Source organism: Gobio gobio (genome assembly GCF_949357685.1).
Source record: "Gobio gobio genome assembly, chromosome: 18".
Lineage (NCBI taxonomy): Eukaryota > Metazoa > Chordata > Actinopteri > Cypriniformes > Gobionidae > Gobio > Gobio gobio.
Genome location: NC_137111.1, coordinates 44,502,550 through 44,528,329, shown reverse-complemented (window position 1 = coordinate 44,528,329; position 25,780 = coordinate 44,502,550). Strand labels below are relative to the sequence as shown.

General features: G+C 36.4%; 1 protein-coding gene across 6 annotated transcripts in view; it reads right to left on the bottom strand.

Moving 5' to 3' along the window:
* Positions 1–2,834: 2,834 nt before the first annotated feature.
* Positions 2,835–25,780, bottom strand: part of tmem63ba (transmembrane protein 63Ba) — a 54,727-nt gene continuing 31,781 nt past the window's right edge. The window contains exons 4-24 of one of the 6 annotated variants that reach the window (XM_079843334.1): positions 24,755–24,793; positions 20,811–20,901; positions 19,487–19,524; positions 18,889–19,031; positions 18,704–18,755; positions 18,508–18,616; positions 17,386–17,456; positions 15,055–15,135; positions 14,449–14,572; positions 12,052–12,185; positions 11,685–11,822; positions 10,532–10,685; positions 10,314–10,420; positions 10,134–10,220; positions 9,664–9,729; positions 9,407–9,569; positions 9,127–9,232; positions 8,842–9,009; positions 7,506–7,621; positions 7,350–7,412; positions 2,835–5,746 (exon numbers count right to left, since the gene is read on the bottom strand). In XM_079843334.1, coding sequence (XP_079699460.1) covers positions 5,603–5,746; positions 7,350–7,412; positions 7,506–7,621; positions 8,842–9,009; positions 9,127–9,232; positions 9,407–9,569; positions 9,664–9,729; positions 10,134–10,220; positions 10,314–10,420; positions 10,532–10,685; positions 11,685–11,822; positions 12,052–12,185; positions 14,449–14,572; positions 15,055–15,135; positions 17,386–17,456; positions 18,508–18,616; positions 18,704–18,755; positions 18,889–19,031; positions 19,487–19,524; positions 20,811–20,901; positions 24,755–24,793 — 2,194 coding nt within the window. In that variant the 3' untranslated portion in view covers positions 2,835–5,602. Of the gene's footprint in view, positions 5,750–7,349; positions 7,413–7,505; positions 7,622–8,841; positions 9,010–9,126; positions 9,233–9,406; positions 9,570–9,663; positions 9,730–10,133; positions 10,221–10,313; positions 10,421–10,531; positions 10,686–11,684; positions 11,823–12,051; positions 12,186–14,448; positions 14,573–15,054; positions 15,136–17,385; positions 17,457–18,507; positions 18,617–18,703; positions 18,756–18,888; positions 19,032–19,486; positions 19,525–20,810; positions 20,902–24,078; positions 24,145–24,754; positions 24,794–25,780 lie in introns of all 6 variants that reach the window. The other 5 variants (XM_079843335.1, XM_079843332.1, XM_079843333.1 and 2 more) reach the window with 5 other exon arrangements.

The window sequence follows — 25,780 nt, the reverse complement described above, 5'->3', positions numbered from 1 at the left end:
ATTTGTGAAATATGATGTACGCTCACTCATTTATTATTTGCAAAACAATACATATATTTGTTACTCCTCTGAATTTTTGCTCAAACTGACCTTTATATTTGCAAATTGATTTCTGTTTGTTTGCGAGTCGAGTTTTCCTTTGCAAAGCAGATCGGCTTTGTTTGCAAAATGCTGGATTCAAAATTCACTCCATATACCGGCGAAATGAAAGTCTCAAAATCCAAATGAATCAAATAGGATCGACTCAGAAACGAGACAATGAATGCATGCGCGTTCACAAATGTACATCTTACTCGTTGCACGCACAAATTCTGACCAACATTTAAACAAAATCGAAGTTTGGTATTCACAACTATGTCTCTATTTGTACAAAATGCTGCTCATTCATGTCAATCTGGATTTTGCACACACAAGTCGTAAAGTATTAGTTTAAATGTAGAAATGAACATTTGGTATTTGTGCATACATTAATAATTAGCACCAGGCTTATTCGCTGGTAGTTGTTTGTGTGTGGGTCGTGAAATGCTTGAAAACGTGAAAAGAAAGTCTCAAAATCCAAATGAGATCGACTCAGAAAAGACGGCAATAAATGCACGCATTGCACTCGTGCCACATGATCCACAAATGCACATCTTATTTGTTGCATGCGCACAGTATAACACACTAATGCAAAAGAAAACATTTATATTCACAAAAATGTCTCTATTTGTACAAAACAGATTCATGTAATTCTGTATTTTGCACACACAAGTTGTTCAAGGCATTTGTGGATAATAAAACATATCTGCAACATTTATCAAGTTCATAGATAATTGTGTGTGCATTTATTAATCATTTTGAGACTAAAATCATCCCATAGAATAACACCCCAAGCTCCGTCCATGACTGCTTCTGTTCCTCAGCCCTTCCGATTAAACCTCTTAACGCACATTCAGGCTACATCACATGTAACAAACACCCTAAAACACAAAAGGAAGACACAATATCCTCTTTGAACACTCAATGAAACAAAGGCATAGTGGAGTTCTCCACGTCTCTCAACACACTCCATAACCTTCCACAACCCTAACTACACCCCTAGAGTCTAATGAACTGAATTACATGATTCTAATGTTCAGAAGGGAGTTCGATTCATTTAAGAGAAACTATTATTTTCGGTGAACTGATTCGTAATCACCCAGAAGTGTCAGAAAAACCCTCAATCGGGATTTTACGTTTTATTTCTGTTGTATAATTGCTGTTTATTAGTATGTTATCGCTATTAGGTTATACAGATGTAAGTTTAATAAACCTCAAAACATTTAAATTACTTTTGAACATTTGTGAATATAACCACAATACAACGTTCGTGGAACATTATTTGCTTACGTTAGGAAAAACAAAACAAGCACAGTTTGCAAACAGACTTAAGTTCAAGTACACAGTCAATATTGACAATTTACATTTTGTGAATATTAGACATTGGCACACACAAAAGCCATTGAACTGATATGTTTGCGCGCGCAGCTGCCTGAGAGTGTCTGAGATAGGTTAAGAGGCTTTTCTCTCACAACGAATTACTTCAAAAACTTTTAAAATACATTAAAATATTCTGTGAGAATAATGTCATAAGAAGATTTAGGTTATATAGGCAATGAGAATTTTAAAATAACACGACTAGAGCACAGTTAATATGGTTATCAGATCCATACATTACTATAAAGAAATATAGAAATACAACCACGGAGTCTAATATTTGAACTCTGTCTCTTTGTCTCGGTAATGTTATTGGTAAATACTTTAATACTTTTTGCCAACACCAAATGCAGTCGAACGATTCAACTTTACATGTAAAAGAATCGGTTCAGATGAAAGATTCGTTAGTGAATCATATATCAGAGAAATCGTGAGAGCTTACGACTCCCTGTTCCTGTTTTTCCTTCTCTGGAGACACATCACAAGACTCCACCATAAGACCATGAGAGGTCAAAGATTGTACTCACTGTTTCGTGGCAGAGAGAAGAAAGCTGCCATAAAACAACATCATGACTCCTTATAGGAGGAAAAGAACGTTGTAAAACCATATTACTTCAACTTTAAAATTGGATATTAGTTATCTTTTTCTTTTATAAGTGTAAAATAGTTTTTCAGTTAACTGACAATCACATTTAAGTAAGTCAAGTGCTCATCATCCACAAATTCAGTGATTAAAAAAACATTTGGTCAGAAAGAAAATGGAACATTGCTTTAAAATCATACATTTTAATTTCTATACAACTACAAAATACTAACTCAGTACTGATGTGTTAATATAAATAATCATCCTGTTAACTCTAATCTAAACTATGCTGCTTGCTTTAACTAAACTAGGTTTTAAATAAGTAGTCTGTTTGATTGGCCAGCCTTCGCTCCCGATGTGCATCAATGAGTCTTGGCCGCCCATGACCCTGTCGCCGATTCTCCACTGTTCCTTCCTTGGAGCACTTTTGATAGATCTGACCACTGCAGACCAGGAACATCCCACAAGAGCTGCAGTTTTGAAGATACTCTTGACCCAGTCGTCACAAAGGCCCTTGTCAAACTCGCTCAAATCCTTACGCTTGCCCATTTTTCCTGCTTCTAACACATCAACTTTGAGGACAAAATGTTCACTTGCTGCCTATTATATCCCACCCACTAACAGGTGCCGTGATGAAGAGATAATCAGTGTTATATATATATGAATAATTTATATTAAAAAAAAATTTACATTGCAGTTGTGCAACAAAATGCAGGAACTGAATAATAATAAAATACAGTCCGTAAAGTGAAACACAATTGCACTTTATAAAAAATGAAATTTCTTCACACTTTATATGGTTTTGTCAGTAAATGTCTATTTTATTGTTCAAAGACATGTAAGAGTTTGAAGATGACACTGTACAAAAGATCATTTGAGGGGAGGTTGAGATACAAAACTATTAAAAACAGCAATCGCAAGCATAGTATGATCTTAAGGGAAATCTGAATGGACAAAAGCAAACAATTCATGGTCGACTGTACAGGGTTTTGCTGTCTAAGCTGTACAAAGGTAAATACAGTTTAGTGTTCCAAGAGCAGCGCAATGCTTCTATTTACAAAAATATTACACCGATTTAACCTCTTCATTCCAGGTCAACAGCCAGTTAATTCAAAAGATGGAAAAAAAAATAATAGACAAATGAAATAAATACTGTGGACAACATCTGTAACAAATAGGAAAAGTCATAAAGATGCATAAATAAATTATTGCCACTGCATCATGCTTCAGAACAGTGTGTTTCCTTAAACAGATCCAGGATGCAGTCATACGGACATCACCTACAGTATCTAAGCAGCAAGAGCGTCAGACGTACAAAGCACCGCAGTTACTCATTGTTGTCCAAACAAGATCAATGACAAAAAAAAAAAAAATGGCTTCAAATTGTTACATACACCATGATAATGTTACATATTTTCACATGAAGTGCATAGCCTACAGTGTTATTTGCATTTAAAAGTTACAAAGCTCCTCAGTGATTAGTGTGATACATAAATTAACAAAAAAATATCACCGATTAGCTTCCTAATGTTCTAATTCACAAGCTTAACACGTACACCCGACGACTGTTTCAAGTCAACATTTGCTGCAGAAAAATGACAGTTTAAACACTGCATTGCTATTCCTGTAAACAAATGACACAATGAGAACTATTTAGGTCCACTAGCAGGAAAGATTAACAGATTAGGGGCTGGACAGAGAAAGTAAAACGATGTTAAAGCAAGTACTCGGGCACAGCCTTCGTCTGCTCCAATAACTTTCTTAAAAATATTTAAATTTCCAGTTCTGACTTGCATCATTTTCAACAATGCACAGAGAGCAAAAATGCAATATGTATATAATGGACAAAGTAGCAAAATGTCTGAATATGGCGACAATTAGATATAAAGAGTGTAGTTGTCAAAAAATAAAATAAAAAAGTGGTCGATAAATAGTGGTCATTGTACTAGTTTTTGTATTCTTTTTTTCAGACTTCAACCACTAAATGATGCCCAGTCAAATGATCTCAGAACTGCAAGTGTCAGTGAACAGCTTGTAAATGCACACAGGTAAGAAGAACCATAGCATGGATTCTGGTATTTCCAGTTCTCTTGTAAAAATGCAAAGGAACACACCACAATAGCAGTAAAGAAGGCCATATTAAAGACACACATGTTTATATGACCCAATGAGATCTTGCTATCACCATTACCCAATTTTTTACAATGATCAGGGATTCTGGGTATGTTTCCAATGCACTTTTTTTTTTTTACAGTAATTTATAAGTAGTAAAATATGTGTTTAATGGTTAAGGTCTACATGATCATTTGTTAGCGGCAATAAAAAACAAAAACAAAACCTGATGAAACCATCATTTCATACCCATGCATAATAAAAAAGAAAAATTCCACCTTAAGGTCCACATAGGGAATCTGCTGTGCGTTTAAGTTCAATTTGCTACAGTATCAGTTATTGACAGAACATTCCACAGTAGAGCAACACAAAGTTGGTCCATTTGATGCCTGATTCAAAAAAGTAGTCATATCACGAATAGCGCAAGTATGGATTAGTAATGTGACGGTTTACATTTAGACTCATTGGATGCGCAGAAGAGGGTGATAGATGTGTTTGACTTTGACCTTGAATAGTTACAGGGATGGCGAATTGCCTTTGAGTCTATAGGACAGTCTGAAAGTGGCTTTTCCAGTTGAGATCATAAGTGTTCGGCGGCTGTTTTTCTCACCTCGAAATACGTTAATTCTGCAGGCTTTTCCACTCGTAATGGCCTTTATGCTAAATACATTCACTTTGGTAGAGAAAAATGTTAAGTTGCATGAATGAATCTGCGTCAGTATATTGTGCTATAGTGCCATTTCAGCAGGGCCAAGAAAATAAGATTTGGTTGCTAAACTCAAAACTTAAACTGTAAAATGTGATTCACCATCACTGAAATGTTTTGGGCCTCAGTTGGTAAACATGGAGAAACTGTTTTTTTTTTGTAGTGCTCACTCAGTCTGTTATCTACTTTTGTTTTTTTTAGCAGTCGCCAAACTGTATCAATTGACCATTATCCTATGTAACCAATGCCCTAAGAAGAAATCTGATATTTTCTTTATGCAAAAGATTTTGGGGGTGAAATCTGACCTGCGTCTTGATATACAATTTTACTCCCCACCACCTGAGATGGCACTATAGCGCTTTCAATTCATCATAACATAGGTAAATTAAAATTTTAAATGACAAATTAGTATCATTACTATTTTTGGTATTATTTACTAGACATGCGCTTGTAAGGGCAAGGAACTTGGTACTGACCAAATGCTGTACGAACAGGGCAAACGATGCAAAGAATTATGAAACTATGACGAACCAGTTTCTTATAGGTGGAGTACAATCACAAGCCACTTCAGATTCTTGACAATTGGCCATCCTGTCTCCAAGCCTCAATGATAAAGGAGTGTTTTAGCTGTCAGCTGTGATGGATTCACACACACACACACACACACACACTTTAGTGTAGTGATGTGTAGTGGATCTCCTGCTAGTTTCTCTTAAGTTTAGCACATGGTGTGGCCCTGGCATGGGTCACTGATGCACCTCGTTCTCAATAAGGCTGTCCTCTCCTGACTGGAAATCACCTTCAGTCACAACTTCCTCATCCTGCGAGGACCCCTGGCCCTCGTCCTCCCCAGCGCCCTTCTCGTCCTGTAGCACTTGTGCGACGTATGTCTGCTGATAATAGAAAGAGTGTTAAGATGTAAAGCAGATAATGACAATATAGCAATACAATACTACTGTTGACACTAAAAACTAGGGCTGGGTATTGACACACATTTCACGATTTGATTCAATTTCAATTTACAAGCTTTCAATTCTGATGTTCTGTAATGCTGTAAATTATACAACGAACCCTGTCAGTTGGGACATTTATAACATTAAGGTTAAATGTAACTGATTTGTATACAAACATTTAAATTACACAAAGACGTTTTTATAATAATACATTTATAATAACTTTTTAATGACATAATTATGTTTCTACTCTTATTAGTTTTTTAAAAATATATAAAATTTAAACGGTGGCTGTCATAACTTGTATTAATGACGGATTTATTCAAAGAAAAATTAAATATTGAAAAACAGGTTAAATAAAAAATATAATGAATATGATATAGTGCATATATTAACACAATGCACCTCTCTAGAGCAAATTGTTCCAGCTTACTAACAAGTTCACTGAATGGCTTTTCTGAGGTAAATATAACATTACTCACAAGCCGTTTTATTGGCGTCTTTCCTCAGTTGAAACTCTGAACAATTACATGAGATACTGTATCTTTCAACATACCTTCTGGTGTTCATTCATGTTTATTTAGTGCTTTAACTAGTAGTAAAGAGGAAGAGATGATTGAATTGAGGAGTCTACAGCCAATGTCGCATTACATTAAAGTGCGCCAAAGCAGCATTTATTGTTTGAATTTCGTAAAAAAAATTACAATTTGAAAGCTGAGACTTTTATATCAAAAGGAACAAAGCTTTTTGTATACCAGAAGTAACAAAGCCAGGCATGCAAACGGGTGAGGGGTAAAAAAGGTGAGAACATTGCGTGGATAGAGAAAACCTTCTCCGAGGTCAGGACACTTTTTAAAAATTTTTTTATTTTAAATATATTTACTTTCCATGCTCATTTCTAGACACTATTAAGTATCTTTGCATCTGCCTGAAAACTAATTCTAACAGGTAAGAGGTAAAAAAGTTGTGTTTTATGCAACCCTTTATAAAACACAAGAAAAGGATTCAATAGATGTGGGAGCTGAATACATAAACAAAACAAAAGCAACAAGACAACAACCAGATAAAATGTAACACTCAAACACTGAAAACTGAAGATCCCACTGGCTACAAATGCATCAATATTTACTCTTTACATCAACTCGTAAGTTAAACCCTATTTCTTCTGACGTTTAGCCACCAGAATCTCAAGGGCCCACTTCCTTTATTTTGCTGCATGTCTCAGCCTTGCCTGTTTTTCTTTGACGCATTTGTTTTCATTTTTTTATTACCTAGTAATGTCACTTCACAAAATGAGAAAAAAAAAAGATCAGCCTGAACGGACCCTTGGATGGGAGGCGCCTCAAAGTTTTGTTCATCAACTGAAAACAACAGACTAAAGGATTGATTCTTGGGATTTAAGAATCGATATTGGTTCATCAAAATGTGAATCGGTTAAAATCGAGAACCCAGCCCTGCTAAAATCTAGGGATGCTAAATTTTTTCTAGCTCATTATGATCATGTGACACAGTGACAGTGGTCATGATTATAAAATCTTACCACAGACTTGACAGGTGGGGATGAACCGGGTGGTCGTCCATTGTCCACTCCGTCCATGTCAACCTGTTGTGAACACAGAAGATCACTTTGCAGATTAGAGAAAGTTCTGGGCTAGACTGTATGAAAAGCAAAAAATTAGACAAAGTGGTTTCTGACCTTATAATTGTGCGCACTGAGGTATTTGAAATGACCAAAGACGACATGGGAGAGGCAAATGATGATGGTGATGATCAGAACCACAAAAGTAAACATTGATGTTGGAGCGCTAAAACCTTTCAAATGTAAAAAAGGCAAACAAGAGAGAAGACAGCAGGGGAGAAAAACCATATTAGAGACATGACAATAATCTGTGCAGTTAATCTGGAGTATAGTATCTAAAGCCCAATTTCAACAGTAATCCTTTTTGACCACTGAAATGCCCCGTACGGGAACTGTTGTGCTTCGTGTTAATGTGCACACATTTTAAAAATGGACACTTTTATTACTGAAATGTGGAAACTGATTGCAAGAATAATATTACATCACCACTCCAATATTGTGAGTGGGAGTACAAAATCATGTAAACTTTTGAAATGGGACATTATTATGGTATGCAAGATAAAAAAAAAAAAAAAGTATTATATACATATTATATACATTCAATTAATTAATGAAATGCATAAATTAGGACTTGGACAAAATGACATCCATCATTTTGAGAGATGAAATCTCTCATTTAAAACCATTGCGCATCAATTTTACTGTTGTTTTTTAAATGTGCGCGTTTATATGTCACACGCTTCTGATTTAATGGATTGAATCTTTAGACATGCGCACTGCACGAATATACGAGTTTCCTGCTGTTGTTGCATACTAACCATCTTTCTTTTAAAAAGCAGACTTAATATTCATCTACTTCGGGTCCTAATTAGGAGATGACAAGCACATGAAGCGTTGAGCCGTGCTGCTTATATTTATCAGGCAGTAAAAACGTCTGTGGATGAGAGTCTGAAACAAGGACTGGTGGGACGTTGTCCTGCTCCACTTCACAGATGATGAGTGGAAAGAGAATGTCAGAATGACAGGACACTCATTTATGACACTTTATTCAACAGCTCATTCAGTGCGTCATTACGCTGTTTCTACATCATTGCACATGCACAGTTCTCTCCAGTTTAAATTTTCAAACCGATCAAGGGGTTTACATGTCCTCTTGATCGGATTACAAAAGGAATAAACCACCCATTACAATCCCAATGAAATTTTAATCAGATCTGGACAATTCATTCCGATTGACGTGGTTACATGTGACTTTTTTATTTCGATTGTGCTACTAGTCGATTACAGTCGGATTATTAGGGTCCATGTAGCGCAGCTACTGAAGTGCCATGCGATCTATTTTTACAGTCCACATGAGAAACAACTATTGTCCGAATTTTGACACCTAAAAATGCTGTGTAGTTAGGCAGCACATATATGTTTAGAACAGAGCCACTGTTTGGCGGTGTCTTACTTGTACGGACAGTAGAGAAGAAGAGCAGCCAGAAGAGGCAGAGGATGGGTGCTGCCACCACTTGGTTGACAGCTCCAGAGTGGATTTTCTTATCCAGTTTGGAGGGCAGGTAGGCATAATACATGTTATACCTGTCCACCAGGTGCTTCAGTAGCATGTACATCAGGCCTGCAGACAAAATTTAGTTTTTTACACTGTTTGAGGATGAAGTGAGTGGTGTTTGCCTGTGGAAAAACCACCATCACAATGCAGGAATTCTTCTTCAGTGAGAAATGTGTCACTCACCAAATGGTACAATAATTGGACAGGTGATGCTGTAGGTCATGACCACAGTGAAGACGTTCATCATCCAGGCATAAGCAGCTCCAAACTGGAACTCATAAGCTTGATGCTGTAACAAAATGCAACCACATGATTAGGATACAAGTTATTGAGCATAATGAGAGGAAATCAGAAAACAGGATTGAACAAGTACATTAACAGATGAGATATATTGAGTAATCATGTTTGAATGATTATAATAGTAAGGCTGAGAGTATCGTCGACACTTTCAAACTACACAGACCTTCTTCACATTTCGCCTCTCGGCAGCTGAGCGCGCCAGACACAGTCGGATCATGTACATGAGAAAATAAGGAATGCGTAACAGGTCCATGGCGTTACCGATGAAAGCAGACGCGATAACATAGTTCACAAAGAAAGCTCCATTATCTGGAAGGAAGACACACCTAAAAGAAAAGAAACCAAGCCATATAAACTCTAAATTTATGTGCACAAACCAAATATTTTAAACAAAACATTGTTAGAACTGCAAATCCTTACTCGAATCGGACTTTTGCCTGGTCAAGAAATGTCTTGTCAAAGAGCCAGCGGAAGAAAACATCCAAACTGCATTTAGAAAAAGATCATATGAAATGTTTAACAGGTCAGTCCAACATTACCAGGATAAAAGAGTTTAGATTCGATTCATTTTCTATAATTAGAAATACAGTTTATATGTGAAAATACACAAAAAGCACTATTTGTATTTTTCAATTTAGCATATAATCAACAACTTTTGTTAAAAGGTTGTTTATTGGTGAAAATACTTAATAAACATGATTTTGAACCCCCTTTTAAGAACAAATTCACCATTAAATTGTTGGCATGCAAAGCTTTTATTAAATATTACATATTGTTGAAGGATACAGTCAGTGTTCTTTAAAGGCATATGAAAAATGATACTGAAAAAGAAGGGATAACTGCACTGTCTTTCTCTAACTTTTCAATGTAAACCAGGTGTGATAAAATACCTGCTCAGGCCAAGAGATGGCAGCAGCAGAACCATAAAGATGAGGAAGGTGTAGCATTTGTGCATGGTGGTTCGGTTCTCTCCAGATCTAAGGAGCAAAGGTCACATACTCTCTGAGTCCACCAGAAAATGGTTTAGTTTATATAAACGATAAATTGATATACAGGGTTTGGCATTGTACCGTGTCCAGTGGGCCTCAAAGAAGGCGGAGTAGTAGACGATGGTGGGGAGAAGGGCCGAGAAGCACCACAACAGCAGGGTCGGGAAGAACTGAGTGATGATGGGGTTCTGGAGGATCAGACAGAGGGAAAGGAAGGAGGCGATGAGTGACAGAATCATGACCCCTTAGTAACACTGCATTGTCATGTGCATTAACACCCAGTTTAACAGTCTCCTTACGTTTAGGTACTCCACGGGTTTGGTGACGTTGAACTTGTCCATGGTGGAGATGATGATGGCAGGGGTGGTGAGGAAGAAGAGCAAGATGAAGAGAAAGCAGTTGATGACGAGGCATCTGAGCCACCAGTTTAGGCCACCAACGGACAAATGCTCCCTGTGGAAAACAAGGTATATAACATACAAGATACATAATGATTTATACAAGTACATCCAAGTATACAATTATCCAACCTTACCTGGATACATACAGTACACTTACATTAATCAGCATTTTCTATATAGCAAATAAATCTTGCCTGCTTGATATTGTCGAAAAATGTAAACATATTGGTTGAGTTGGATAAATAGTACAACCTACTTTACTTGCACACATACAGTATATTCATGTAAAGCAAAGCAATATACTAATCTTAAATCTTGCCTGCGTGACTGTTGCAAAAATGTAAACTGTCTCAAATATCATTGCAATTAAGTAAATCGTACAGCTCATATAAAAAAGCTTATCCAACTTTATTCACATACATACAATACACTCCCATAAGTGAGTCAGGACAAAGTATCTGAATAATTTTTGGATGTCACATTTTACTTTATTTTGCTATCCTCACTTACATAAATGATCTATAGTGTCCTGCACCCACTAGTAAAAAATTACATCTGGTGTCTGAATAATTTTTGGTTTGATTGTATATAAGTTGTATTATTGCAAAATGTAAACTATAAAAATGTATATTACTGCCCAGCTCTAATCTGCTAAATGTGACTATAGGGCATAACGATATTAAAATATTATAAACATTAACATCATGATTATTTGAAAAGCTGCTTTGAAAATGGGTTTGGGGAAAAGCGCAATACAAATAACATTTGACTTGCGTATTCTCCAAAAATAGCCTAGATACATATTTCATATTAAAATGGCACGCCCTAGTCAATATTATACGCAAGTAATAAAAAACAATATGCATTATGCAACTTCCAGTCCACAATGAAATATTATTTTGGTATCATAGATTTCAGATGCATGTAGTGGTTAGTCTCTTCCTGTATAACTGGGCAGTTCTTGGCCGCAATAAACAGGAAAGTGGATCCGGTCTAGCACTGTGAAACTACGATCATAATAAATTCATGAGATTTAAGATGAGGATGTTACCAGTAAACATTCTGTGGATTTGGAGCATATGTGACTGTCCAGTTGAATGTGTTGAGCCCGTTGCTGAAGGGGGAGGACTTCGGCTCTCGTCGACAATGACAGCCGTGACATTGACACGCATTAAAATCTTTCAGGATGCTGAGACGGGAAAAAGAACCCCAGATATTAATATTATTTTCCCTTCTTACTGAGTATTGTGAAGGTAAAATGATAGTATCACAAGGTAATGCCAGGACACTGAATATAATATTCATGTGCATTGGTATTAACGTGGTACTTCGAAGAATACAATGGTACTACCATGATAATTTTCATTACGTTTTGGTTAATCAACACACACTGAGAACAAAATATCTTTTAGACTTACAGGGCTGTCATGGCTTCATTCTGGAAGGTAACAAAAGCCATTCCCAGAGGTTTAGTGTTGACTTTCTCACGTTCTTTTCTGTATTCTTCCTTTAGTTTGCCCTCAAGCTTAGTGTAGTAGTTGACAGCCTCTTCCTGCAGGAATAGATTAACATTACACAAGTTAAGGCCCCTTCACACCAAGAACAGGAACTATAATGATAACTGTATTAGCATCTATACCAGAGGACAAAATTGTTATGTTTAGCATCGTCTGCTGCTTTAAAGTTGGAAGGATTCTGATTGGCTGTCAATGTTTTTATCATTCATCAGCTGGAAGAAATCATTCTAAAAGTGATTCAAACGTCAGTTTCTCAGTGCCATTAACGTTATAGTTGTGGCGTGGACTCTGCTATTCTTTTATATTTAGAACTATATCTTTATCTTTATCATTCTTGTTGTGAACAGGCCTTTGGACATCACTACTAAAATGCATTTTGTTTTCAAGACCCCATAAAATAAAAATGTATGATATTCTGGTCTCTAGATATGGCACAGGTCCTTTCCTCAATGCAATTTTCTGGCCTGTTTGACCAACTGACAAAAGGATAAGTGCGCAAAAGGAGAGGAGCTTTGAAGGAAAAACGTCTTTCTCCCTGTAACTTGCTAGAGAGGCATCACGTCTTCTTGAAGATGCATTCTTATTTCATCTTATGGATGAAATAAGAATCCCTTTGGATTCTGTTACTTCTTAATGCTTCAAGTTAACAATTGACCTATCGGTAAGCCCCTCCCCTCGAAAACAGATGAGCCAATGGCAGTTGCGTATCAGTTGCGCTGGGACCGGTATTCGGACATCTCTAGGTTTCAGCGCCATAGAGAAACATTGGAAAATCCGAAGCTCTCATCGGTTTGACAGTGTTTATGCTACAAAAAAGGTAAAAGGATGTGCCTGGGGTACTGTAACCCTGATTCCAGGTATCCTGAGAGGATTTTCTAGCTGTCATACTCTCATTAAGTTACGATTAAAGTCCCTGCTAACATACATTAGCAGTGATGGTGTAGGTCAAAAACACATAAACGAAGGTCTACATTTCAGTGGCTCTCCATATTAAACTGGTGTAAAATGTAAACTAATACAATTTTACCCTGCGTTACATGAACAGTGTTGATCCTGAATGTTGTCATCTGCGATCCCGAAGACCGTAACACGAGGCTTCTCCCGCTTGCATTGTGATCAGTAAACCCTCGCTTCCAAATTAATCTCCTACAATATTTATTTTAACATCTTTTATATTTAAGTCCCACTTAAATGCTCCTCGACGAGTTTACAGTTTATTAGCACCCCCGAAAAGGCATAAGTTCTGTATTTGTTTACTGTTAGCTGTATGAGTGTTTTTGTGTAATTTGCTGCACATGTTAATGATAACGCAACGGAGAGAGAGAGAGAGAGAGAGAGAGAGAGAGAGAGAGTTTGTGAATGAGACGTTTCACTTCTTATGCTTTGTTTGTTCAGCTCTTACGGTGATATTTTTGGAGTGAAAAACTATGTAATAAACTTAATAAACCATCAGTAAAGTCAGAGGTTCCGCTACATTATGTGTCCAAAAACATCTTGGGATAAGGTTTTCACACTGACAGCTGTCATTGTGTCCGAGTTAGCAACAGTAACTAAGGGGAGGCGGGGCTTACCGATAGGTCAATTGTGACCCGTGCTGGCAAAATGAGTCGGAATGTGCACAGGCTCATTACGAGATACTGGCAAAATAAGTAATTTTTGGTCAAATCATTTGGTCAGTCATTTTTTGTCGGATTCCAACAAATCATAATTTTTTTTTTATCATCTTCAGGATAAATGTGAAAATAACTCACATTTGCTCAAAATTTGCAACACATTTTGCCAGCACAGGTCACGATTATTCAACAAACCCTCTACTTAACGCACTGTACACCAGCAAGTTAAAAAGCTTGTTTTTACAGCAGTCATACTGATTTCAGCATTATAGTCATCGTCCAGAAGGGGGGGATGTGTGCTAAGGAAAAATGGCTCTTGTGACAAACTGGAAGACTGTTTATCTAATGAGGACACTTGGGAGCTCCTGAATACACCTGCGCTGATGTTGAACAAGTCTCACAGCAGCAGAGCGTACATCATCCTATAACTAATATGACTGTAAATATAATGAAGCGGAAACAGGCAGCAGCAAGACAAGAGCTGTGACATACTGACTGCCTGTCTAATGGGGAAAGGTTATGCATTCATGATTTACATTTGAACGTGAAGTGAAATGCATGATGGTTCATGTACTAATACGAGATCTAGATACTCATTACTATTCAAAACTCTTTGGGCGGAGTGACTTGAGAGGTTATAATGCATGTGACATGTGAAACTCCCATGAGCCTCAGGGTGACTGACCTGCTCGCAGCCATTGATGATGCAGCAGCAGAGGTGGCCGCAGGGTTTGGGGTTAATCATAGTGGGGATGTGCTCCTTGGTCATCAGGTCCGTGTAGAACTTTTTGCTGCGTTCTGCCTTTTTCCTGTAGCAATTTACATTTAAAACATGAAAATGTAAACAAATTAAATAAATTTAACTAACTGTCTGTCTGTCTGTCTATCATAATGCAAATATAGTGTATATATATATATAAATGAAAGAAACCCTTGATATCTACTATATTTTTGTGATAAATGAAAACAGTGATATATATATTTATCACAAAAATATAGTAGATATCAAGGGTTTCTTTCTTTTAATTATTAATTTACTCATTTACCATAATACAATTAGAGTAGATTCATCACCATAGAAATATAGCAGATATCAATGCTTTTATCTAACCATCCATCCACCCATCCATCCATATCAAGGCCATTTAATGCTATGTAATTTTATGATATATAACATCTAATACTATTTTTTATTTAAAAAAAGGAGTGGACACAAAACTGCACAATACTTAAAGTTCCTTGTGTACAATACTTAAAATGGTGACTGAAACTTGGCATGTCAAATTTTTACCTTTCAGACTCCAGAGACATGAGCTTGGCAACATCGTAACAAATGCGAGCATCCAGAACTACGCAGTTTTCATATGCTTTCCTGGATATGAAAACAAAGAGATAAAAATAAGAACAAAGTGAGAATGTAAAAGAGAGACATAAAAAAAATCCCATGAGGGGGACAGGAAATAGTTTTACGAATTCCCACTCTCTCATTTAACCTGGCACTGGAATACAATTGATAGTCTTGCAGGAGCCGGACGTCAGTATTGTCTGACGCACACTGTAGTTTATGCTAGACGAGAACTGCTCACTTAGACAGAAAGCGACTGACCGATAAGTAAAATGAAGCCACTGTTTTTTTTATGTGATGCATAGAGGCGAGTAAATCTAAAATCGATGGTACCAAAATAAAAGACTGGCATGCAACAGATTGGTAGGCTTTTCACATAATGACACAGCAGTCTCTGTGAGATGATGTACACACTTAAGAGTGGTAAATGTGCACACTATGAAGTCAAAATTTCCATCTTTTCTAAAGTAATAGGTCTGTGGGAGTCTACAGGGTTGATGAATCTGTTCCCAGTTGACTGCAGTAGGGCAGATTGCAATATGCCTTGAGATGCCAGAGAGACTGATATCTGTTCTACTTTATTTTGTGTTTGTTCTATGCATTCTCTTCATCCTCTATCTACACATCCTGCCTTCTATCTCTCTTTCTCTGTCGGTCTGGTGTTCTGGACCCCATCTGTGTTTTCTAGAAATCCTTGACATAGAAGTTGAAAAAGACACGTATTGTCCCCACACATTCTTCAGCAGTAAATGAGATTAGATAAACCGAGTGGATGGACACACTGAGCGTCTTGTAGCCACATGACCACTTTCGAACAATTAAAGCAGTTAAGGTTGTCATTGTCTTACATGTCTCAGGACTAAGCCTAGGCATGTCAGTGTGCTTGAATTTACTGTGTGGATTGGGAACTCTTAAAGGGCATATTGCAGGTTAGAGACCCCAGTGAGTCAATGTATAGAAAAATAATGTAGGAACTAGATTTTCTTTAAAATATACTTATTAATACGCTACTAAGGCTTTTGGAGTCGTTTTTGTGGGAAAATTTTACTTCCGCATCTAAAAATGACAAAACCGGACGTGACGTAACGGGATGGAGTGCGGTGAATTTCAACGTTAGGAAAACAATGGATCGCAATGACAGTTCGGACGCTAAGGAAATTATAAATGTTTATTATTTATAAACACAGACAGTGTAGTGTTATTATATGCGTTTCATGTTATCTATTATTCATTAATTCTGTGTTATGGGTTTATTTCGTGTCGATTCACAGATAGTGTGAGACTGTGAGGATGTATATGACTATGTTATGAGTATGTAGCCTATTTGAGTGAACTTGAATGTACATAACTTACATTGAATGAATAAAATATTTACATTACCAGCACATAATTCCAAACTTTTTTGAAAATTGAGACTATTCATTTGTGTTAATGTACATACTTGTATTCATCAATGTTGATTCACGTAAAAACAACAGCAAAGAAGCATCACGTGTGATGTTTATTAATTTAATATCATCCTTTACATGAGGATTGCAATGTTGAACTCCATCATATCGCCGGGATGATAATCCTCCGGTCTAAATTGAACACTATACACACAACCGTGTGTTTCGAAGCAAAAGTGAAGTCCCGTCTCTTCACCTGCACAAACGCCACCATGCAACTTTTTTTTTTTAGGAAACCTGTGGACTCGACGTCCTGACAGGCTGGACACAATAATTTACCATGACAATGATAAATTGGGATAGAAAAACTACAGAAAAGACACTGACTCCTACTGAATACCAACCTATTCTGCACTGAGCCAACACAGAGTCCGGCAAACGACTCCCTCTCGTGATGTAATATGACGCGATGTTGAAAAAAAACCGGGCCAACGAAACGGGCACTTTATCTATTAAATTTGTGCTCATGTCTTTTTAAAACATTTTAAATCCTGCATTACCTTTTCATATAGTATTTTCATGCACGGTTATATATTATTATTATTTTTTTTTTACCTGCAATATGCCCTTTAAAGGGATATTTCACACCGAAATTACAATCCTCATGCATGACTTGCCCGAACACAAAAGATCATCTAGCAAAAGATCCAAACAACATTGAACCCCATTGAATTTCACTGTATTGGGAAAGAAACCCTTCAAAATATCTTCTCTTGTGTTCTACAGAAGAAGGAAGTCATTCAGGTGCATAAATTCACTTTTACTGATGAGGAGAAGGCAGATCCTAATTAGTGTTGTGACATAAAATGTGTTTCAAGCTGGAACTTACTCAAAATGCTGCTTTATTTCATTCTCTTCTGCATATTTTGCGATCCCGTTAATGAATAAAGTGCGTTTCACCTGTGAATGGAGACAATGTAGAGACATCAGAGTACAGTTTAGTGTTATCATTAGCAATATTACTTCAAACATGATATTGAATGATGCTTTATGTTGATCCCCATAAAGAGAGCAATATCACGCAGCACTATGGACCTTAGTCAGGATATACATGAATTAGACACAAAGACAACGAGTCTGTAAAGGGAAATTTTATATCTGTTCACATCATATCTGTTCACTTCACTGTGTTCAAAATCAACATGAAATAAGCAACAAAGTTTACAATCTTTGATGATTCTGTGCACATTATAATTGTTTTTCTTTGTAATTTTTCATTAAAACATAATATGCCTCTGGAAGGACTTCATTACCAAGCTCTCTTGTTTTTCAAACCAAGTCCCACCCTTAATTTTTTTCAGGTTGAATATCCTGTTTCAAAAAATATTCCAGATTATGGTTGCAATGGGCTGTTTACCCTGACTATGGTCCATAGCTCTCTCTCAGGGAACGTGAAATATTTGAGTAATGTGGGTTTATGCCAAACTGAAATCTGAAAATAAAGAAATGTTCCTGGCTCAATTAAAATGGTTGTTACTGTTTACAACTGAATTAAAATGTAAAATTGGCCAGTGTTCTTCAGGGTTTAAAAGCAGAAATGTGACGCTTATCGAATACAGTTTATATATAAATAAATAAAATAAAATAAATATATATATATATATATATATATATATATATATATATATATATATATATATATATATATATATATATAGTATCGAGAGTTATTTATATTTTGAATTGTTTTTTATTTTCCATTTTCTTTTTAATTTGAACGGTTTTTTTTATTTTTGTACATCAAGTTAAACTAAATGAAAATGAGAAAAGTTGCCTTGCCACCTAAATGAAGTTATTAATTTTATTTTATTTTAGTTAACGTTTACCTTATTTTAAGTAGAGAAAATGTGGTTTATAGTTTAAGTTAACTATAACCCTGACTGTAAATAGTAACTTGTAATGAACCCAGAACATTTCTTTAAAGTGTTTAGGGTAAGTTGTCTCTGCTCACCAAGTCATCCTCTTTGTAGTGCATCTTTGATGTGTGTCTCCTCATGCTGTACACAGTCAGTAACAGATATAAGCAGGCAAATGTAGTGTGCAACCATAGCAGGTTATTACTGAAAGAGAGCGAAAAACAGAGCTGATGCATTCATCAACAATCATTCAAGGGTCAATTCAGTGTCAAAGACATTACCCGGGCTTACTCAGAAAATAAGTTGGCTATTGTAGTTCGCCCAAAACTGTAGGCATTATTCTCTGCAAGAAGAAAAGATAAAAAAACAGGGTCATAGGGAGTCTTTAGTCATATAAAGTAAAGGAAGAAAAACTCGAATGGCTGCATTCAGACATGTAATCCTAGATGACTCACTCTCAAACTTTCCTGACTCACCTAATAGGTCTCCTGAGAAGTTGACGGGCAGGACAATGCCCACAGAGAGCACGCCCACCACCACCAACAGACCAATGATATGCCGCTGGAATGAGAGGTAATGCACGGCATCCTCGCCACACTTCTCCCTGATCTCGTCATCTCTGTAATGGTGAGAGAGAGATGTGTTAGTATACCATTAAGATTTTTATTCATAAATGTACTAACAAATTAATGATTAATAATAAAATCTATACTTTATTACTATTATTTTTAATAAACAAGCACAATATTTAGTTCACAATACAAGCAAAATAGCACTATATAATGAAATATTTGAAAACATTACAAACATTACACTGACTTATTTGACATTACAGTAATATAATTAATATAATATATAATCTGTCCTACTTCCTCTGCTTCTAATTTGAAAAGCTCCATGGACACTGCTGACAATGTGGTCATTGGGGTTTTGTGATCAAAAATCGCACCATTTTGAATTGTTTTTGCAGCATAGTTCCTATACTTAGTAAATCTTTATTGTTTATTGTTATTGAAATAAACAGAAATATGCAGTATGCTCATGCCTCATGAAGTAAAAGCAGAAATGACTCACTTTATCCTGAAGATGGCAGTTAGCCAGGAACAGAACCCCTACAAACAGAGACAAAGAACATCATATTCAATGCAAAACTAGTGTCTGTCAATCACCTCAACATTCAGAGACATTAACGTCGTCTCCAATGCAGCTTCAGGAGTTGTTAGAGGCTGCGTGGGTGCACGTGACACCAGTTTACATAAGTGCAGTTATGCCAGGTCACAGCAGCGAAGGGAAAGGCAAACAAATGGCTGTCAAAAGGGCGTTGTGTGCTCCATTATGAAATCCACAGGTGTGTGCATTAAGGGAGATAGAGCTGTGATAGATGACAAGAAATACTGCCTGTGTGTGCTTTTCAAACTGTGTGAACATGAGCATGAGAGAGTGAATAAATGTGAAGGAAGACAAAGGGAATGTTGAGAATGGCAAACTTTTATAGCAGCTATACTACTTTTTCATTATATGCAGTATGAAAACTGTACACAGTATGCAAATTTTCTGCACAGAAACCCTCGTGACCATCTCTTATGCCAGGGCTTGCACCTCTCAACATGCGTCCTGTGCTGCTTTGTCCGTCACAAAAAAGCATTGCACATAAAAAGCACATCAAATAGTATTTTATTTAAAGTAACGACAATGTTTATTTTACGCTTTTATAGTTGTAGTTAACGATGATAACCCTGATAAAGACACATAGGAACAATATTGTTGAAATCACTTTCAGAATTACTTTTTCTAACTAATTAATGAAAAACACTGACCTCAAGCATTTAAATTGGCAGACGAAATAATGGCAGAGTACACTTGTAATAAACATAACAGTACTTTGTGTTGGTGTGGACGCTAATGTAGTTATCGTTCTTGGTGTTAATGGAATGCAAATTTACACCGAATAATTCAATTTATTAAAGTGCATAGAATATCTATTGTGCTTAATACTATATGTTACTACCGTTGTTGCATATTGAATGCTGTTTCACATACGTTTGAACAAATAGCAGGCTGTATAGACCTTATGCGCCAGAGAAACAAGCAGCCATCTTTAGAATATTATGTTTGAACTTCTGTTTTTGCGGTAGCTCTGTACGTTTCTTATTGTAGTGTTAATGAAACTTATCATGAGCATTGTAATGTTTGAAGAGGATGTCATAACAAATGTCCGCAACCGGGAAGATTTCAAAATGAGTAAAATCCGTAAGATCTTACTTTCATGCTGTGGAAATACAAACCGGAAGACAGAATATGAGCGCAGCGCTGAAAAAGGGCTTGGCTACACAATGTATACGGTCTAGCTAGTATTCCATTTTGAACATCCACAAAAATGACATTGCAAGCTACTTACGTTGTCCCTTTGGTCAAAGTCGACCGAGCTGGACACCGAGGTGAGACGCTCGTATCGGGAGTCGGCAGGCGTCTGCATGGCGGAGGCCACACTGAACACAAACACACATTATCAAACACATGCCCTCTCCGAGCACTGAACTCAAGCTAACATACAAGTGTACAGTCACTTATTGGCATGCCACTTCATTCAGCAGTTATTACAATGATGATAGGATTGATATTGTTAATGGAAGATCTGTAATATAAAACACTATGATCACGTTAAAGGACTAGTTCACCCCAAAACTCAATACAGGATGTACTAAATATCCACATTTTAGTTGGATATACGTAGACAGTCTCAGGTCTAATGTATTATTTGGCATGTAAAAAGAACAATGCTATATTTCTTGTGTGTTCCAAAGAAGTTAAATGGATTTGGAATAACATGAGGGTGAATAAACATATTTTAATTCTGTATGAACTATGAATTTAATAATCTTTATCTTAGTCTCTTAACAGGGTCAATTTGATGTTGAATAATTATTAAATGCCACCAGTGGTGATAATCAAGTTGCTGTTTATATGTCTTTTTGGTGTTTTTAAAATGCTTTAAGACAAAGACATGCACAAATTCATCAGTTAAAACCATTGCTGAGTATGTTCTCCTCAGAACGGCAGTCTCCAAAATGTGGTTTGAAACCACCCGTTTTCTACCATCACAAATATGTAAACAATCCCATCAATGTGAGGGGCTTGGCTTTTCCTATAATTATTTCTAGGGATGCTGATTTTTAGAAGGCAGCTGTCTGACTCTGATGGCGAATGGGAACATGGTTTGTGTAACATTAGCAACATATTATTAGCAGTTGGATAATGTAGTCAAGCCAAAGGCTAATCATATAAAGGACCTTATTGTGTCGACTTTTATTCATATTTGGAATGGTTTACATATAGCCTGCAGGCTAAAAAGCAGTCACTCATTTCCGTTTGCGATCACACAAAGTTCCATTATAATCAAAAATTGTCTACACTGCACATTGAATCTCTTATTTACATTGTGTCTACACTTTGTTAATGAGAGAATTCACAAGCACCCCTGGAATGGTTACTGTGTTTAAGTGATCAACAAACATGTGTGATAGGCTATATTGCTCACTGCTGCAAAAACACGTTCACCAGAGCGCAAACACAAATGCTGGAGCATTTGCCAAATCATTTTCGTCAATAACATATTATTACAGTATCAACTGAGGGTGTTCTTGCTTTCGTTTGAGGGTGCTTAGCTTGTTGAACTGGGCGTTCAAAAATATATGGCTGAATTAAATAAAATTTCCACTTGCCATTGTGTAGCGTTTACTACAGCTTACTGAGTGGATTAGGTAGTCCGAGTTTGTGTAATTGAGTGGAGGTGGGAACTTATTTGCATATTCATAGTTCTGCGTATACTAAATGAAGCAAGGGTGTAGTTACATTCAAGCTATTTTAAGGCATGAAGAAATGATGAGATTTTAAGGGATTAAACTACTGACTGCAGGGGGACTTTAAAGGGATAGTTCACCCAAAAATGACAATTCTGTCATCATTTAGGTTCAATCCCAAATCTATTTTATACCTCTTCACCTTCCCTTACCCCTACACCTACCCGTTCCCCTTGCCCCTTGAAACAGTGCCAAGGCATAGGGGTGAAAATATTCCTCTAAGAAATGGGACACCACTACTATACCATTACACGTCATCATACCCCGTTTCTTTTATTAGTGTCCTGTAACATTTAACCAGTATGAACAGCAATAAAGTGAGTAGGCTATATCTAACAGAAATCAGGCACGAGCACGTTTAACAAATTACTCTCTCCCAACAGAGTTTTGCGCTGTATTTGGACTTAATAAAACAGTGCTCGTTTTCAGTTCAAAAACGTATGAGCCTTCGAGTTTCCTAAGATGATACAGAATAATACAGAACATACAAGATTGGTAACGCAAGAGTTTACAGACGATACGTTAAATATCGACTGCGTTATGAAGGATGACCAGATACATTTTTTTTTACTATTATTCATTTTTGTTCACATCACTCAAATAGTGCATTTAGTAAGCTACGGAGAAACTGGCAGGCCGGCAACACACGTGATCGATCCTGAGTGACAACATCACTACACACATTCTAGCAGCACGGTAGTCGTGTATGGAGGGAAACTCCTCATACCCCTTCCAGAAAAATCTTAGTTTGAAGGGCTATCTGGCCCTTCCCCTTACCCCTACCGCTCCAGTCAAAAGAGAATCAACACACCCCTACCACTTCACGTGAACACGCAAAACGTGGGGAAAGGGAAGGGCTAAGGGGTAGAAATGGGATTGGGCCTTACTCACCCTTATGTCGTTCCAAACCTGTACGAGTTTCTTTTTTTCTGTTGAACACAAAATAAGATATTTTGAAGAATACCGGTATGCAGACAGTTGATGGTAGACATTGACTTCCATAGTATTTTTTTCCCTACCATGTCAACTGTCAGCTTACCAACATTCTTCAAAATATCTTATATATATATATATATAAATATAACAGAAGAAAGAAACTCATACAAGTTTAAAACAACATAAAGGTGAGTAAATGACAGAATTTTAATTTTTGGGTGAACTAATTCTTTGAGTGATGGGCACGGCCGCCTTCCAGGCTCAGATTACTCCAGCTCCATCAGGGCAAATCAAGTCTAACCACATGTTGGGCATGCAGCAATAAGTGACTGTGCACGTACAAACGCAAACACAGAATTAGCATCAGAGGCTCAGACACAGATTGTTCACAAAGAGACTGCAGTAAACCTAGAAAGGAGATGAACATGCAGAGAGAGGAGCATACATTTGATTAGAGGCAGAATGTGTTAAACAGAGATCCACAAAGACACTACTTTAACAATGATACAATGACCTCCAAAAGCCACAATTCATGATGTATGAACTTCAGTGCATTAAATAAAATATCCAAGAACGTATGCATTTAGCTGCCTGTCTTTAAAATAAAACGGATAAATGGCATTCTGTTGGATAATTTGCAATCTAAATCATTATGCAAGTGTGTCTTAAGTGTCAAAATAGTTTTTGGGGCCTTTGTATGTATCATTCTCTAGCTAAATTATCCACAAACATTTGGACTGATTCTATAGGACCACTTCTAATAAGTATCAGTACTTTCAATGACGAAAACAACTGGACAAATCACAGGTATTGCTCAAAACTAGGTCTTCCAGTCACACAGGGGTTTTCTATGACATCACAGGATTTTACCTCTCCCTGTAAGCCTCTTCCCTGTGGGATCTATAGGGTGCCAAGACCCTGGCCAGAATGTCCACGCTTAGAGGAACGGAAACATCTGATTTATTTAATGGTGAAGTGTGTAGTTTTTGCAACGTTACAAAGCAAAACTATAAGCAAACCATTTGTAGTTTGGCTTCCTGGAGAGTTCAACACTGTGGCGCTTACACAACATTGCTCTGTTTGATTGAGCAGTCTGTTATGTCAACAACTTCTGTGAGTTTGGAAAGGGACTACCTGTTTAGCTGAACAATGGTAGACAGGGGTGAGAAAAATGTAGTAGAATCTGTTTGGAAACAATTATTTTTGCAGTTTTGTTTGGTGATGCGAGTGGCACGGAAATTACACACTTCACCTTTAAAAGACACAAATCCATAAGAGACATACGATTATATTGATTAGCTCAAATGTGATGTGATGATTATCTTGAGAAACCCTCAACCAATGGACTCTAGGAAAGAAGTACATGAAAAAGGACAATAGAAAGAAGAATTAAAAAGAGTTATTAGGAAACAGATACACAGTGAACAAATTGAGCCCGAATCCACCCGATAGAGCACACAGCAGAAGAAAGGCCAGAGCGTAAATTCAAAAAGCAGACACAAGGCGTCCTTGGAAGAGAGAGCTGAAGTGTAAAAACAACACATACTATTCCTCGTCCAGACGTTGATAGTGCTGATTCCGCCTACTGATGAGGGAAAAGAGATTATTCAAGTTCATGCTCGACAGAAACTAGTCAAAATATGAGATCATTCATTCAGCGGAAGAAGATACTATTACTCAGATGAGATGCAATGACACTTTTCCTTTGACACTCTGTTACAAGTTATTACATGTAACCAGATCAAATCTTTGAGGAATTTTGCATTATTGGTCAAGTCAAGTCACCTTTATTTCTATAGCGCCTTTCACAACACGGATGCTTCAAAGTAGCTTCACAGTGATGATAGGAAATTAATTTTGTTTTAGATGAAAAGCTAAAGTAAGTTTTTGATTGATTCATTTCTGTAGTAAAGACTGATTTCAAAATGTAAAATCCATGTAAAAAATATATTGCACAAAATGAAAACAATAATGTAAATATTATTATTATTATAAGTGTGAATCAAAAAATTTAAAACGCATAAAAAAAATAAGCATGATTTCATCTCTTAAATGTCTTAGTGTGTGTTTTGGTCATAATTTAGACTTTTTAAAATCAAATTCCAGATTTTTATCTCATAATTAGGACTTTTAATCATAATTTAGATTTTTAAGTCATAATTTTGACTTTAAATCCATTTTTTTTTTTAAATCAGAATTTTTAAAGTCCTAATTTCAACTTTTCGTCTCACAATGACTTGGCATGTCATTTTTTTTTTTTTACTTTTTATCTAATAATGAGGACTTTTAAAATCATATTTTCAACATTTTATCTTATAATTATGACTTAGCATGTCGTATTTTGAACTTTTTATCGCACTATTATGACTTAAAATCATAATTTTTTTACTTTTTTCTAATAAATGAGGACTTTTAAAATCATATTTTCAACATTTTATCTCATAATTATGACTTAGCATGTCGTATTTTCGACTTTTTATCTCACTATTATGACTTTTAAAAACGTTTTTTTTTATTTTTTTTTTTTTACTTTTTTCTAATAATGAGGACTTTTAAAATCATATTTTCAACA